The sequence below is a fragment of the Triticum aestivum genome, chromosome 4B, assembly GCF_018294505.1.
Source record: "Triticum aestivum cultivar Chinese Spring chromosome 4B, IWGSC CS RefSeq v2.1, whole genome shotgun sequence".
NCBI lineage: Eukaryota > Viridiplantae > Streptophyta > Magnoliopsida > Poales > Poaceae > Triticum > Triticum aestivum.
In genome coordinates, this window is record NC_057804.1 from 40,020,746 (window position 1) to 40,036,303 (window position 15,558).

The 15,558-nt window shown below is 46.3% G+C and overlaps 1 protein-coding gene across 1 annotated transcript; it reads right to left on the reverse strand.

The window, feature by feature from the left end:
* Positions 1 to 10,692: 10,692 nt before the first annotated feature.
* On the reverse strand, positions 10,693 to 15,336 carry LOC123090870 (binding partner of ACD11 1). The gene is made up of 5 exons (XM_044512223.1): positions 15,143 to 15,336; positions 12,546 to 12,649; positions 12,387 to 12,462; positions 12,209 to 12,292; positions 10,693 to 11,668 (listed from the first exon to the last, which is right to left on the reverse strand). The coding sequence occupies exons 1-5, from the start codon at positions 15,146 to 15,148 to the stop codon at positions 11,084 to 11,086; spliced, it is 855 nt and encodes a 284-aa protein (XP_044368158.1). The 5' UTR covers positions 15,149 to 15,336; the 3' UTR covers positions 10,693 to 11,083.
* Between the last annotated feature and the right edge of the window lie 222 nt (positions 15,337 to 15,558).

Here is a 15,558-nt window from a genome sequence, read left to right on the forward strand (position 1 = left end):
AACCAGAGCAAGAGAGGCACCGAAGCAACTCGAGAGATACTTTCTTTGAAATCGGGATTTTGCTCAATTTCCATTGCTAATCTTACATGTTCCCACGAACAATAAAGAAAAGAAGAAAAGGCTATTCCTTAGACACAGAGGTGGGATTAAGGCGTCATGCGGAACTCCAACAACATAGACCAGATGACTTATTTATTGAAAATAGGTTTAGGAACCTGATTCTGGAGCCCCCGGATCAATGAAGAAGGGAGAAGGCAGTTGATTCCTCCGAAGAACCGGAAGCGAAGCGCTATGCCGGGGCAAGGGGGCGGGAAAAGAAACTGCTCCGAAGAAAGATATTGGGGTTTCCAATGCTTCTCCACGCCCAACGAGATGCGCCAACCTGGGTTCCATTACACTCTGTAGGAAATGCATAGACAGTCCACGCAGCAAACCGAGGCCCTGCGTGCGCCATACGTACCGCCTACGAATAATAGGTAGCCCCACCCCAGGTAGAGTTTGTGAGCCGTGTAATAGGCGACCATTTCACGCGGTTCGGGGGGCACTTGAATAAGCCGCCGGCACCCGGCTAGCACTGAACAGAACAAGATCCCCCTCTACCTATCCTTGGGGCTGTGCGCATTCTTAAACTTGAGCTGGGTAGGACTCAGGAGAAGGGTGCCTTGGGAGGCCCCTGGAGGAGTCGTTCTGTGAGTTGTATTCAAGCTCGCCCTTAGACTGAGTCAAGTGGTCAACAATCTCCAAGTGCCTATGCTTCTTAACTTGGCGTGTAGGTAAACCTTCCCATAACAATTTCCATGCACAAATTTTCACCTTTTGCGGCACGTTGATTTCCAAAATATTCGCCATACAGGTCGCTCCCCATCAGGCCTTGTACTCGTCGCAGCACCACCTTGTTCTTGGATGCGATGTGAGACTGCTAGGTGGTATGCACTACGGACAGTAAAACGGCCATTTTTTCAGGATGCCATGCCGGAAAATCATCCATTAGTCTTGGCGACACCTTTATTTTCAGAATCTCATTAATGTCCGCCTCAATGAAGTGCTCATTCAGCCTCTCCTCATTCCAGGACCCATCCGGCAATAGGAACTGCTCCACCCTAGTGAGCCTGCAAGTTCCCCTCTTAGTCAACGGACGTCGTGATCCACCTCGCGGTATCCACGGATCCCGCCACACCCTTACATTTTTACCATTGCCAATCCTCCATATCATACCCTTCTTCAAAAGCTCTAGGCCATGTTCTATCCCCCTCCACACAGGAGACGCATTACCTGGGAATACGGTGTCCAGTAAGTTACCTCGTCAATAGTACTTTGCTTTCATCAACCTCGCACATAGACTGTCCGGTATTTCTAGCAATCTCCAAGCTTGCCGCGCTAGGAGAGCTTGATTAAACATTCTCATGTCCCGAAAGCCAAGACCCCCTTGATTCTTTGGGCTTATCATTTTTTCCCATGCAATCCAGTGAGTCTTATGCCTTCCATTCTTCATTCCCCACCAATAACTACGAATCATACGAGTAAGATGGTCGCAAGTTGATGCCGGCAATTTAAAGACGCTCATTATATAAGTCAGAATTGCATGCACCACAGATTTAATCAATGTTTCTTTCGCTCCTGATGATGGTTGTTTTCCTCCCCAGTCAACAAACTTCTTACTCAGTGTTGCCTCCAAGGATTGAAACTTTCCCTTATTCATGCGCCCCTCCGGCACTGGAAGGCCCAGGTATCTATCCTCAAAGTGCTCACTTGTCACTCCTAGAATCTGCTTCACTTCCTGTTGGCGAGCCAAAAGGCAAGACTCACCAAACATGATACTACACTTCGCTTGATTGATAAGCTGGCCGGTGCCGCTTGCATAGCGTGAAATAATGTTGCCAACAATTCCCGCTTGCTCCTCAGTCGCCTGGAAGAACAATTAAGTGTCGACGACGAACAGAAGATGTGACACCACCGCCGCCGAACGACATTACCAGCACCGGCCTTAAACCCCGGTTCTGCACCGCTTCCTGGATCAAACTCGACAACAAGTCAGCAACAAATAAAAACAAGAACGGCGACAACGGGTCGCCTTGTCGTAGTCCCCTCGTTGGCGTGAATAATTCCAATAACTTTCCATTCAAATTGACCGCAAAGCGTACCGTAGTGACACATTCCATTACCCATTTAATCCACTTGGCAGCAAAGCCTAACTTCTTCAAAGCCTTCTCGAAGAAACACCAATCTACTCGGTCATATGCTTTTGAAAGATCAAGCTTATATGCACAGCTTGCCATCTATTACGCTCCTGCTGAATATAATGCATCACTTTAAATGCCACTGTAGCATTGTTCGAGATCGAGCGTCCGGATACAAAAGCACTCTGACTTTCAGAAATAATCTCATCCAAAATTGTCCTCAACCTATTCACCATGCATTTGGAAACTATCTTATATAGAACATTGCAAAGAGATATAGGGCGAAAATCCTTTAGACTTTCTGGCTGACTGATTTTTGGAATTAGTACTATACTTGTTTCATTAACACCATCCGACATCCTACCTTCCCTAAAAAATTCCTTCACTGCTGGCACAATCTCCTCCTTCATTGAAGCCCAATTTCTTTGATAAAAACGAGCGGGTATACCATCTGGCCCCGGGGCTTTCAATGGGCCAATCTGGAAGAGGGCGTCACCTATCTCCTCATCAGTAAAGTCTTTTGTAAGCATCTCATTCATTGCATCCGTGACTCGCCCTTGGAGGAGTTCCAAAATCGGACCCGGATCCAAGGTCAGATCCTTAGTATAAATCTCTTGAAAGTATGAGGATGCCATTCTCTTCATTAGTTCCTGCGTGTATATTATTAGTTCTTGCGTGTCCGTTAATTGCACGTGTGTAGTACATCAACATTGGACGCGGAGTTTCTGAGCCCAAGCTGAAATGAGCTCGTGTGAACAGTAAAAAAGCCTTCTGCGAAAAATTTGAATTTGTTGTGACAAACATTGGCAAAAGTTTCAAGTGCTTCCAAAATTTTGACATAAAATCACATTCCTAGAAGGCGTGACAAAAAAAAAATGGGTACTCTAAAATGCTACTACTTTCAAAAGCATTTTGGAGCCCTGAATTTTGTCATGGAATCACATTCCTTGAGCCAATCCGGTACTCTAATCATGTGTGTTCGTTAATTGCACGTGCATAGTACATCGCCATTCATGTACTGTTCTTGCAACATTCGTTACTAGCAGATTTGCTGCCAATTGGTATTGCACCCTTGCAAGAAAGACATTTCTGACACGAAACTTCCGTTCGGAAAGCGAGACTCCCCAACGAGGGATGAACTCCAGCAGCCCTTGGAAAAAAAAAGTTGGATAGTTATTTCCAATTATTTTTGTGCACGTGAAGCTTGTAGTGCAAGCTACATTCTGTTCTTAAGCCTACATTATTCTTGAGTCAATCCCGTACATCGTTGACATCTTCACCTTGAGCCAATCCACATGGTCGGCATCCACACATCCCATTCTCGCCAGTAGGACTGCAGGAGGATAGGCCACTGGCATTGGCAACATCAACCTAATCTTCTTGCTGCATGATCATCGAACAGCCAGTGCTACGAGAGCCGGATACATGTCAGCATGCCTTCTCTTCGTCAACTACAAGGTCTAGACGTGACGTACGTACCTTCGTGAGGCCACGGCACACGTAGGACACTATGCTATGCTATGCTTCGTTCATTATCCAAGAAATACGAGAGCCATTAGCAAGTTTGAGAGGAATCGCCGCCAATAGCGCTTCGCTTGCATGCGATGTGGCTGGTTTTCGAAGAAGTGTCAAGTGGGGCTAAATACTTATCTAGCTCCGCTAAGAAGGTTGATTTTGATATTAATCAATGACACATTGGGGACTGAAAGGAACGCCGTCGCTAACGAACGTTGTCATATTTAATTCCAGGTGACGCTAATCCGTACGTGTTAATTGGTAAGCTTAGTGGGAAAGCATAGGCCTAATTCAGGAAATGTTTTTCTCCCAGGGCAGCGGACGAGATATTTACAGCTCCTAGGAATGCAGATTGGTTAAGCGAGATGTATTGATAGATAAGACTAGACAGTTAGATGGATGCTGACGGGTGCGGGTGTTGTTGGACCATTTTTTTTCTTTTTTCCGAAAAGGGGTTTGCCCCGGTTTCTACATCAGAACGATGCATACGGCCATATTATTGAAAATCAAACTGGTTCAACAAAAGTCTTCAAGTCTCAAAAAAAATGCTCACATAGAGCACGACCATAATAACAGGATAGCCACAACCGGCAGCCAAAAATTAAGATAGGAAACTAAACACCTATCCTATTACATGACCGCCATTCAAACCGGTTGAAGATAGTCCGTGCTACGGGCTCCCATCGGATAGATCCAGTAACCAAACACTCTCTGGCCTCCGTTGGAGTGAATAGCGACCACATACGGATCAGAGTAGTGGCCCGGAAAATAACCTGCAAGAAATGAATATTTGTTGTTCTGTTAAAAACCAAGTCATTTCTGCAGTTCCAAACTGTCCATAATAAAGCACATCCTCGTACATGGATATGTCTCGCTGTTTTCGGACCTATCCCATCTAGCCACGTCCCAAATAACGTGCTAATAGTATTCAGAGGAGTAACATTACAAGCTATATGGACCGACCGCCACAAAACTTTTGCCAAAGGGCAGTCAAGAAAGAGGTGTTTGATGGATTCATCACTATCACAGAAGTTACATATTGTAGATCCTGTCCATTTACGTTTTGCCAAATTGTCTTTAGTTAGAATGACTTGTTTATGAACAAACCACATAAATACTTTGATTTTTAAAGGCACTTTGACTTTTCAAAGATGCTTCGAGTAAGGAATAGTGCTAGCGTTGATAATATCCAAATACATGGATTTGACCGAGAACTCTCCATTCTTAGTTAGTTTTCAGCGCAACTGATCAGACTGTTGAGAAAGTTGGACATCTATCAATCTTCTCATAAGATGGAGCCAAGCTTTCCAACGGTTTCCCGCTAACGTCCTCCTGAATTGAATATTAAGAGGATTGGACTGTAATATTGTTGCAATGTAAGCGTCTCTTCATTGAACAATATTATAGAGAGAATGGGTATTGGAGTGCAAGGGGCGTCTCCCCTAGCCATGTATCCTCCCAGAATCTCGTGGAAGTACCATTTCCAACTACAAATTTTGTCCTATTAAAAAAGACTGATTTCACTCTGATCAGTCGTTTCCAAAAAGGTGAGTCAGTCGGCCTTACCGTCACCTGGGACAATGTTTTGGATTGAAGGTACTTATTACGCAGAATCTGGCCCAAGTGGCATCCGTCTCTACAGATAACTTATACAACCACTTGCTGAGAAGACATCTGTTCTTCACCTCTAAATTTTCAATGCCAAGACCTCCTTGGTCTTTCGGCCTACAAATGATATCCCATTTAGCAAGTCTGTATTTTCGTTTTAAATCATCGCTCTGCTAGAAGAAGCGTGATTGATAGAAATGTAGCATTTTTCGTACTCCAACTGGTACCTCAAAAAAGGACAAGAGAAACATGGGCATACTTATGAGAACCGAATTAACCAGAATTAGTCGGCCTCCATATGACATAAGCTTGCCCTTCCAGCAGCTAAGTTTTTCTTCAAATCGATCTTCAATGCATTTTCATTCTTTGTTGGAAAGCTTACGATGGTGGATTGGTATACCCAAATACGTGAAGGGTAAAGACCCCAATTCACACCTGAACAATTGCTTATAAGCCTCTTGTTCTTCTTTAGCTCTTTCAAAGCAGAACAATTTACTTTTATGGAAGTTAATCTTTAACCCTAATAATTGTTTGAACAGACACTCTCAAAATTAGGTTTTCAGTCTGCTTTATAAATAAAGCAAGCAATGTATCCATACATGTAGTCCAAATGCAGAAAAGTAAATAAGAGGTCTGGTTTGTGGGGTAACAACACAAACTATAATTCATGTATAAGCTACTCCCTCCGTTTCTAGAGATTTTAATATAAACTACATATGAAGCAAAATGCGTAAGTCTACGCTCTAAAATATGTCTATATATATCTGTTTGTAGTATGCATTGAAATCTCTAAAATGATTTCATTTACAAACGGAGAGAGTAGATACGTCTAGTTCCAACTCTGGAACGGGTCCGACTAATTTGTAAGCAAGTGTCAAGTGGCGCTAGATAGATTATCCACTCAATAAGCCTCGCATTTGGGGGCTTAAGGACCGCCATCGCTAACGATATTGCCATCTTTAATTTCAGGTGACGTGGATCTATACCTCTTAATTGGTAAGTTTAGGCCAACTCCACTGCGCGACCTCAAACGAACGTCCGTTTTGTCCGGATTCTGTCCATTTGGATAGAGCAATGGGGTCGTGTCCAGGCAGTTTTCGGGATGTGGTGGCCGTGCGCCCAGCACGCGGACGCATCCCTGCCGTATTTTGTCTGCGTGCACATTTCTTTGCAAGTCCTTAACTTTTTTTCATCATTCATTTTTGGTACATGACAATACATCATCACATTTTGACTAGTAAAGCAAGGCCAAAGAAAACAAGAACCACAAGAATACATTTGAGAAGATACCCAACTTCCATAACTGCTCCCTTGAGTTGGGTTAGGGCCTTCTCGATGCACTCATTGTTGATCTGTGAAGGAGGCTCGACGTTGCACCCTCCTTTCTTCTTCAAGCCAGAAGTCGATGTTGCTTCCTCACACGTAGTATCGTGCCTAGCCTCTAATCTAGCAACAAGTGCACTTGTCTCATCTACAGCCTCTAGACTAGTTAAAAGTGCACGAACATGTACTAAATTTCGCTATATCAATATATCGATGTACTCTTCTTCCCAATATCAAAACTTGCATCCATTCTACATAATAAAATTTAAAGTTAGCACAACTAGTCTAATCCGAGAGCACAAACCGAAGCTAAAAAGAGCACATACCCCATCGTTTAAGCACTTGATGAACACCCATCCGGGATGTTCCGGCGTTGTAGACACGCGGCGCACGACCATCCTTGGGCAGTGGTCGCACTTGATGAGGGGCAATGGTGCGCCAACGAGCTTTTGGGTAAGCACCGAGCCCGGCCGGCCGCCATTCGTGTATCTGCCGGCGGACCACCGATGGTGAAGATCCGAGCGGCTAGAGGACGAGCCGCTGCCTGCATGTGGCCTTGCAGCCCTACCAGGGCCTTCCGGCGAGGTGTCCGGCCAGTCCATGGCGCGGCCCGGCCTCCCACAGCCGGGCGAGCTCAAGACTGACCGGATCCGCCCCAAATCCGGCCGGCGGGTGCGCAAACCAGGTGGCCGTGGTTGGGTAGCTCGGCGGCGACGAGGGGAAGGGGCTGGGTGAGCGCGCCCGAGCTGCATGGCTGCAATGGCAGCGGCGGCGACGAGGAAAAGAGTGAGAAAGAGTGGCGAAGAGTGGAGTGGGGTGCGGCCGGAGGGAGGGAGGGGGCGGATAGAAAAAGGCCCGTCCTGTGTCAACGACGGACGGGCCAGGGGAGGACACGCGCAAACGGCCGATGCGGCCGCGTGGTGTCCGTTTCATCCCAAAAGTGGCGCAAACTTGAGCCGCGGATGGGTCGAAAGCGGACACAAAATGGACAAAAGTCTGTTTGCTCCCGCGCGTTGGGCCACCCGGTTTGTCCGTTTTACCTCAAACGGACGGGACCAAACAGGATGGGGTCGCGCGGTGGAGTTGGCCTTAATGGGAAAGCATATGCCTAATTCAGGAGATATTTTTCTCCTAGGGCAGGGCAGCGGAGTAGATGTTTACTACTCCTGGGATGCAGATAGATAAGACCAGATAGTGAGACGGATGCTGACGGGTGCGGGTGTTGTTGGACCATGCATGGAGTCAGCAGATCATATCTGGTTCAGGTAGCACAACCTTGAGGAAAGAATGCGGTGCATGCCAACGTCGGCCATCACGCACGACCGCTTAGCACACCATTTTGGCCCGAGATTAGCTTGGCTGTGGAGTCAGGTCATGGTTCTCATATACTTTGCTTTAATATAGTATTATATAATTCCTTTGTGTTCGTTAATTGCACGTGTATCAGTTATTTCCAATGGTTTTTGTGCGTGTGATGCTTGTAGTGCAAGCTACATTTCGTTATATAAGCTTGCACTCTCCTTGAGTCAATCCAGTACATCGTTGACATCTTCACCTTGAGCCAATCCACATGGTCGCCATCCACTACACGTCTACACATCCCACTCCCGACAGTAGGATGATAGGTCACTGCCCACTGGCATTACATTGGCAACATCAACCTAATCTGGTCCTCTGGCATGATCATTGAACAGCCAGTGCTACGAGAGATGGATGCATGTCGGCACGCCTTCTCTTCGTCAACCACAAGGTTCAGACGTGACGTACGTACCTTCGTGAGGCCACAGCACACGTATTTGTAGGACACTATGCTATGCTTCGTGCATTATCCAAGAAGTACGAGAGCCAGTAGCAAGTTTCAGAGGGACCAAGCCAGAAGGTTCGGGTAAGCACAGCTGCTTCGAATGCAACGCATCCATGTTTCTCACAGTGCCACGTCCACGCGGCTTCAGACTTCGGGCTGTAAAAGCAACTCGTCGTATTGGCCCGATCTGTATAACAATCGTCAAGAAGATGGTGATTTTAGAAGAAAAAAAATGCATCGATGAACCCACTTTGAAAAACACATTTCAAAATACTAAACAAAATATGAAAAGGGGGTTACACGGATACGTCTTCATGTTTTATGTGTGTGCATAAAGTTTCACAGAAAAATAAAAAAAATGTGGCATGTGCCAAAAAGACAAAAATTCTGTCATAAAACCCTATTTAGAAGCACCGGAATTTGTCTTTTTTGCGGAGACAAAATAAAAAGACATTTTTTCACAAAACTTTGTACCAGGCACACACATTTGTGAACATGTATACGTGAAATTTTATTTTGAATTTTTCAACATTTTAAAACGTGTTTAAAATGCATTTTTTTCAAAAAAAGTGGGTGCATATGCCCATGGGTTCAGGAGGTGCCCACGATTTTAGCCCAAAATGGCACTCTAGCAGAGGCCCTGTGGCTCATAATCGGCATATATACTGTATGGAGGTCCCCTGTAAATCCGTAACGGACCTCGCAACCTCTAAATGTGGAGACTGGGGAGGTTATGAAGGTCGTTCCATATCCAGCCGCCGGCTTGGGAGAAAAGTTTCATCTTCTTCCTCCACACGTCATTGTCGAGATTTGAAGTTGTGCAGGGCAGATATACAAACCATCGTGCAGAGATGACCACCGGCGAGCCATGATGCCGAATAGCCACCCATCCATTAGTGGCCTCCAAGGCGGCTGTTCGAATGGCCGTACGGCTTCGTCCCCGGCTATAAAAGCCAGGCGGCGAGGTGTCCCCATCACCAAAGCCCTATTCGCTACCTCCCCTTCTCCCCTCCCATCTCCTCCACCGTCCGGGACAATACCGCGCAACCTATTGGCTCAACTTGGCGGCGGAGCGGAACCTCTTGTCCCAGACACCGCACACAGGGCCGAAGTGTGCCGCAACAGGTGCGAACCTCCCTTGCGGCCGGCGGCGGCGGATCTAGTGATTGTGGGCGATCCACCGCTTCCTAGGGGGGTCCGGCGGCTCCACTAGCCACAGGTGGCATAGGGTTAGATTAAGCTGAGCTTAAGAGCATCTCCAACAGCCGCCCAATGCGCGGCACGCTAAAAACTGGTTTGCGGCGCGCCCATCGCCAGATTTGGCGCGGCGCGCAGCGCTGGCTCCAGCAGCCGCGCTAAAATGCAGCGCGCGCAGCTCTAGCAGCGCGCGCGAGCAGCCGGCGCATGTCACATTTGTTGCATTTTGGACACAAAATAAATTTCACACATCACAAAACAAAGACATGGCATATAATTTAAATCACAAACAAGTTGATAACCAAAAGTTCATGCCCACAAGTTCAAATTCATGCCCACAACATCATTCAACCAAGTTCAATATGCAAACCAAGTTCATGACACAAACGAAAGGCAACAATCAAGCCTCGTCCTCGTCTTCATCCTCATTCCTTCGATTCATCCGACTCCTTCGAAGACGATTCTTCCTCCTCCTCTTCATTGTTGCGCGCTGCATCCTAATCACGTGAAGCTCGGAAGGTGTTGGCAAGATCTTCAATGCCATCTTCATGCGAAGGTGGCACACTGGCGCCCGGAGGTGCACCCATGCCTCCGATGAAAGACGAAAACTCAAGCCACCCATGCCGGCCATGCCGCCCGGAGGTGCTCCGAAGCCCCCCATGCCGGCCATGGTCTCCATGGTAGCTCCAAAGCCACCCATGGGACCCATGCCGCCCATGCTAGCTCCAAAGCCACCCATGCCGCCAAGGCCACCGCCACCCATTGCGTGAATCATGACTTTTTTTTGGATCAAGACTTCTTCACGAGCGCTTTCCTTGCGTCACACTGGTTGCGGCAGGTGGCGGCGGATCTGGCAACCATGGGTGATCCACCGCTTCTCGTGGCACATACGATGGCCATGTGGATCCGGTGGCTCCACCAGCGGCGGGTGGCATAGGGTTAGATTAAGTTGGGCTTAAATTGTCCCTACAGAACTGAATGAAATGACATAAATAAAGATGAAGACAGCCTTTTGGCCGTTCTCTGTACGACGACTCTGCTAGAGTTGCTTAACACAGCACACAGATCTTCAACACGTCCCGGTCCTTGCCAAGCATTTTAGCAGCTAACACTGCAACTATGTTCTCAAATTACAAGAGGGATGAACAGAAAAGCAACTTCAATTCCCAACCTGATCTCAGCGTCAGGTAAATTACATCCAACGAGCAGAGTTGCATTCATTCTATGGTAGCAGAAAACAAGAAGAAAAAAACCCTTTCAGTTGCTCTAGCAGCATAACAAAGCTGATAGGAACACAAGCGCAGCATTCCAAAAATTTACATCACACTGTAGGCGCCGACAGACAGACGACACCCTGTTTTTGCTCCAGCGGCGGCGAAAAAAAAGGATCTCTATATATATCCGACAAGTAACAATCAACGAATGACACACACCAGTCGAAGCGGTTCAGATCTCATCGTCACACGGCCTGGAGCTTCTGCTCGTCCATCGATTCCACTGGAAGAACCGCGGGCTCCCACGAGGAATGCTCGTCCAGATGGATCTTCGCGTACTCGCTCACCAGCCCGTTCCTCTCTTCCCACATGATCGCCTTCCTCTCCTCCTCGGCCTTGTCGACCTTGTCCTTGGCCATGGAGCCCATATCGCCCGCCGCTTTGGTCACCATGCCAAACGCGCTGGTCAGCCAGGAAGCCCCGGCTGAGACGTACTGGTTGCCCATGAGAGCCGAGCCTGCGACGCTGGCTTTCTGCTCGGCGGCGGCCAGGGCGGACCTTGTGAGCTCCGACACTTGGTACCGCTCATCCACCTCCTTGACCTTGCTGCCGACGACCGCGCGGCCCAGGCTGATTTTCTCGCTCAGGCCGTACTGGTGGTCTAGAGACACGACAGTGGCGGTGGCGGTGGACATAATGTTGTGACGCTCGTCGAAAGACCTTGCCATGTTGAGTGCGTCCTTGCTGAGGACAAAACCCTTGGCCATCATGCTGCTCACAACATCCTCCGCCTTCCTGACTGCAGATTCAGCAGATGGAGAATTCTCTCCCTGCACCCACAAGGCCATGCACAAAAATTCAGAAGAGTAGAATATCAATGCATATTAAAAGTACTCAGGATAGTAACTAAATAATTTTGTAAAGAAAATGAACATAAAATGAGGGTAAGCTAACTGCAGTTGCAGGAGACAGATTTGAGAAACAAATCAGGTAGCATCTTTATTTCTCTCCTCATTGACATAGAAATGTTCTTACCATGGTAAGAAACTGAAACAATGTTAGTGGAAGTTTAATACTACAATATTTGACTTTTGAATTGCTAAACTAAAAAATGCTGCTCCAGAGAGGAAACCGCGTCTATAGAAAGCCATTAAACAGTAAGAGCAGGAAAAAGAAATACTATTTTCTACCGCAAGTTAAGCGCTATTAAAAAAATGCACCATATTCTTGATTTGAAACAGTTGTAATATTCATCTAGTTCCTTTTCAGTTTCAGAGACTAAAAAAATCCCAAGCCTGAAAGTAAGTTCTTTCCTGTTTAATACAACTAAAAATAATGGTCATGCAGTTAAAACATTAAAACTTTCTTACCGGTAATTGTTTGCGGGCTTCAGGAGGCAACTGATAGTTCTCAACTGGAGTTATGATGACAGAAAGATCAACAATTGTTGCCCCCTGTAGGTTAGCAACCCATGATTATAAGCCAAATCCCCAACGAGCAGTGAGATGAAACATCACCAAGTAATAAGTTTCAGGAGCTTGAACGTACTGAGAGAAGCACAGCAGTGTCTGCTCCTTGTGAGTCCTTAAATGTGACGTACGCAAGTTGTGACCAATCAGTTTCGCTGAAGAAAACACGAGCAAATATTTAAGAAACACTCTTCTGTTCCAATGAAAACAGACACTGCAATAAGTAATGATGAATTACCTTTGCATTTCAACATATTCTATATCACCAGAGAAAGAGAAGAACTCTGTGATCTCCCTTTTTGAGGCACTCAACGAAATATTGCCAACTTTCACTGTTCTCACCTGCAACAGAATATCAACGATGAGCAAATGGGATATTGCTAGTGCTACTTTAGCACTCGGAAGGTGATAAGATGGACTGTAGTGATTTTACATCTACCGAAAATGAACAAATGGGATATTGCTAGTGCTACTTTAGCACAGGGGAGGTGATAAGATGGACTATAGTGATTTTACATTTACCAAAAATGAACAAACGGGATATAAGACACTAGTGCTACTTTAGCACAGGGGAGGAGATAAGATGCACGATTGTAGTAATTGTATATTTGTTGATAACAGAGTCGACACATTTTAGCATTCCTGAAACCCAAGCTTTCAAGGGTTTACAGAACAATCTCATTCTGAAGAAATGTAAAATGACGCAAACCAACAACATAAGTATGAAATGTGGGACAGCATTAGACAGAATGGATTAGATACACCAACGTGGGAATGTAGGTAGCAACATAGCTGTCAGGACCCAGGAACATCAACTGGGTAATAATATTATCCTTTTTGAACTATACAGAAGAGAGAAGACATTTAACTCAAAAAAAGTTACATTTCCATTTGGCATATACTCCCTCCGTTCCAAAATAGATGACTCAACTTGAAGGAATTTCACCTCAACCTAAAGTTAGTACAAAGTTGAGTCATCTATTTTGGAACGGAGATAAATGAAAATGAGCAGTTTAATGTATTCCCGGGTGTCACAATCAATTATTAAGAGAGAAGAAATTTAACACAAAAGTCACATTTCTATTTGGTTTGCATATACTCCCTCCATTTCTAATTTCTAAATATAAGCCTTTTTAGAGATTTCAATACAGACTACATTCGGATGTATATAGACGTATTTTAGAGTGTAGATTCACTGATTTTGCTTTGTATGTAGTCGGTATTGGAATCTCTAAAAGGACTTATATTTAGAAACGGAGGGAGTATTAAACAAACTTTGTATGATAGATGAAAATGAGCAGTCTAATGCAGTCCCAGAGGTGTCATGATCAATTATTAACAGGAGACCACATGCTAAATTTGGGATAAAAATGTAATTCCAGGAACTATAAATATAAATAGATGTCATTTGCACCTTTTGTATATAGTACTCCATCCGTCCCATAATACAAGAACGTTTTTGACACTAGTGTAGCGTCAAAAACGTTCTTATATTATGGGACAGAGGGAGTATGTAGGTCACATACTAGGACAGATTAGAAATAAAGTTGTTCAACCAGCTCAGTCAGATTGTAGTATGTGGAAAATATAGTGGTAGTATGTGTAGTCACAGGAAATTATGAACCAGTGATAAGCATTAACCAAGTTAGTCGGTGAATTAATTAATGACGTGAGGCACAGGTCTGAAGGTATCGTACGCTTCAACTTGACAATATCATGGTTGTGTGGGAAAGTTAAACCATTTGAAGCTTATCAGATTGTACTTATAAGTTATAACTGACACAGAAATACTCCCTCCGTTCCTAAAATATAAGTCTTTTTACAGATTTCAATACAAACTACGTACAGATGTATATAGACATATTCTAGAGTGTAGCTTCACTCATTTTGCTCCTTCTGCAGTCTATATTTGGAATCTCTAAATTGACTTAGATTTAGGAACGGAGGGGGTAATACGGTAGGTAGCAGAGTGTAAATCAATGAGAAGCATACGATGAATATAAGATAATGGTGACAGCACATAATAGGTCATTGACACGCCATTAGGAATTGTGCTGTTGTACAAAAGTAATGCATGCCAGCTGCCCTGTTACCAGCAGTGGTTAATTACTTAATTTCCCTAAATGCAAAAAGAAGAAAGTGCATTCATTGACCAAAAAGAGCCCAAATCATCTGCTGCTCTGAAAGAAAATACCGCAGCAGAAATTCCCAACAGAAACTAGAACCTACTCTTGTTCAAGATCTGAACTACCAACCTATTTTTAACCCATGGCCTTGAAAAGTCAGTACTCCTGGAAAACAGAATCAGAGGCTCCGGTTCGGATTCAGAACCTAAGAATCCCGGGGAAGCCAACCGGTTGCCCAGCAAGCGCGAGAAATTTGGAACAAAGCGCCGATTGGATTGGATCGCCTGGCTTCCTCTACATCCAGAGTTGGCCAGCATTGCGGTTGCGGCGGACTTACCGAGGAGCAGGCAGACGGCGCGCGCACCCACCGTCGAGCCGTTGACCCGCATTGCGTTAGGCCGCTAGCCTTTTTGGGGGAGGAACGCGCGGAATCTTAGCGGAAAGCAGCAACGAGGCGAGGCGAGGCGAGGCTCGTCCTCGTGGCCTCCCGCGCTGTCCCCAGAGGACCAGGCGGAGCAAAATCACTGCGGGGACGCCGACCTCCCGTGGCCTCCATCCAACCCGGAGCTTTGCTACGACTTGTACGAGAGACGGCCCGCCCGGCCACCGAGCCTAGCTACCGCGCGAGCGCCAACGGAGGAGCGTCGCCTCCGGGAAGAGGCAGAAGCTGGATAAGACGAGAGAGTTTCGAGGGTCGTTGCTCACGCACCTCCATTGCGGCTGCCGGGATCTCAGCTTCGCGGCCGGAAATCTGTCGGCGGACGGCGCCGCGCGTGTCGGCGCGCGGAGGAGGAGGAGGAGGAGCGGGGGTGGACTCTGGCCGGGAAGAGGGGAGGAGGAGTCGGGCTCGGGTGGGTGGTTGCCGCTTTCAACTCTCGTTTCCGTGGCGAGTTGTAACGTACAGGAGTAGTACGTTCGTTCAAAAAGAAAAAGAAAAAGAAAAACGTAAAAACGATGCGCGTCGGCGCTAGCGCGGCACGGCGACGGTGGTGGTGGGCCGGTCGCACGCACGACGGGTAAGTCTGGTCGGGTGGCACCACGGAGCTGCCATTTGCTGGATCCGTGATGAGGGCTTTGGGACCGGGGGTTGGAGTGTCACCGGATTTTTACCTTTCGCTTTACTCT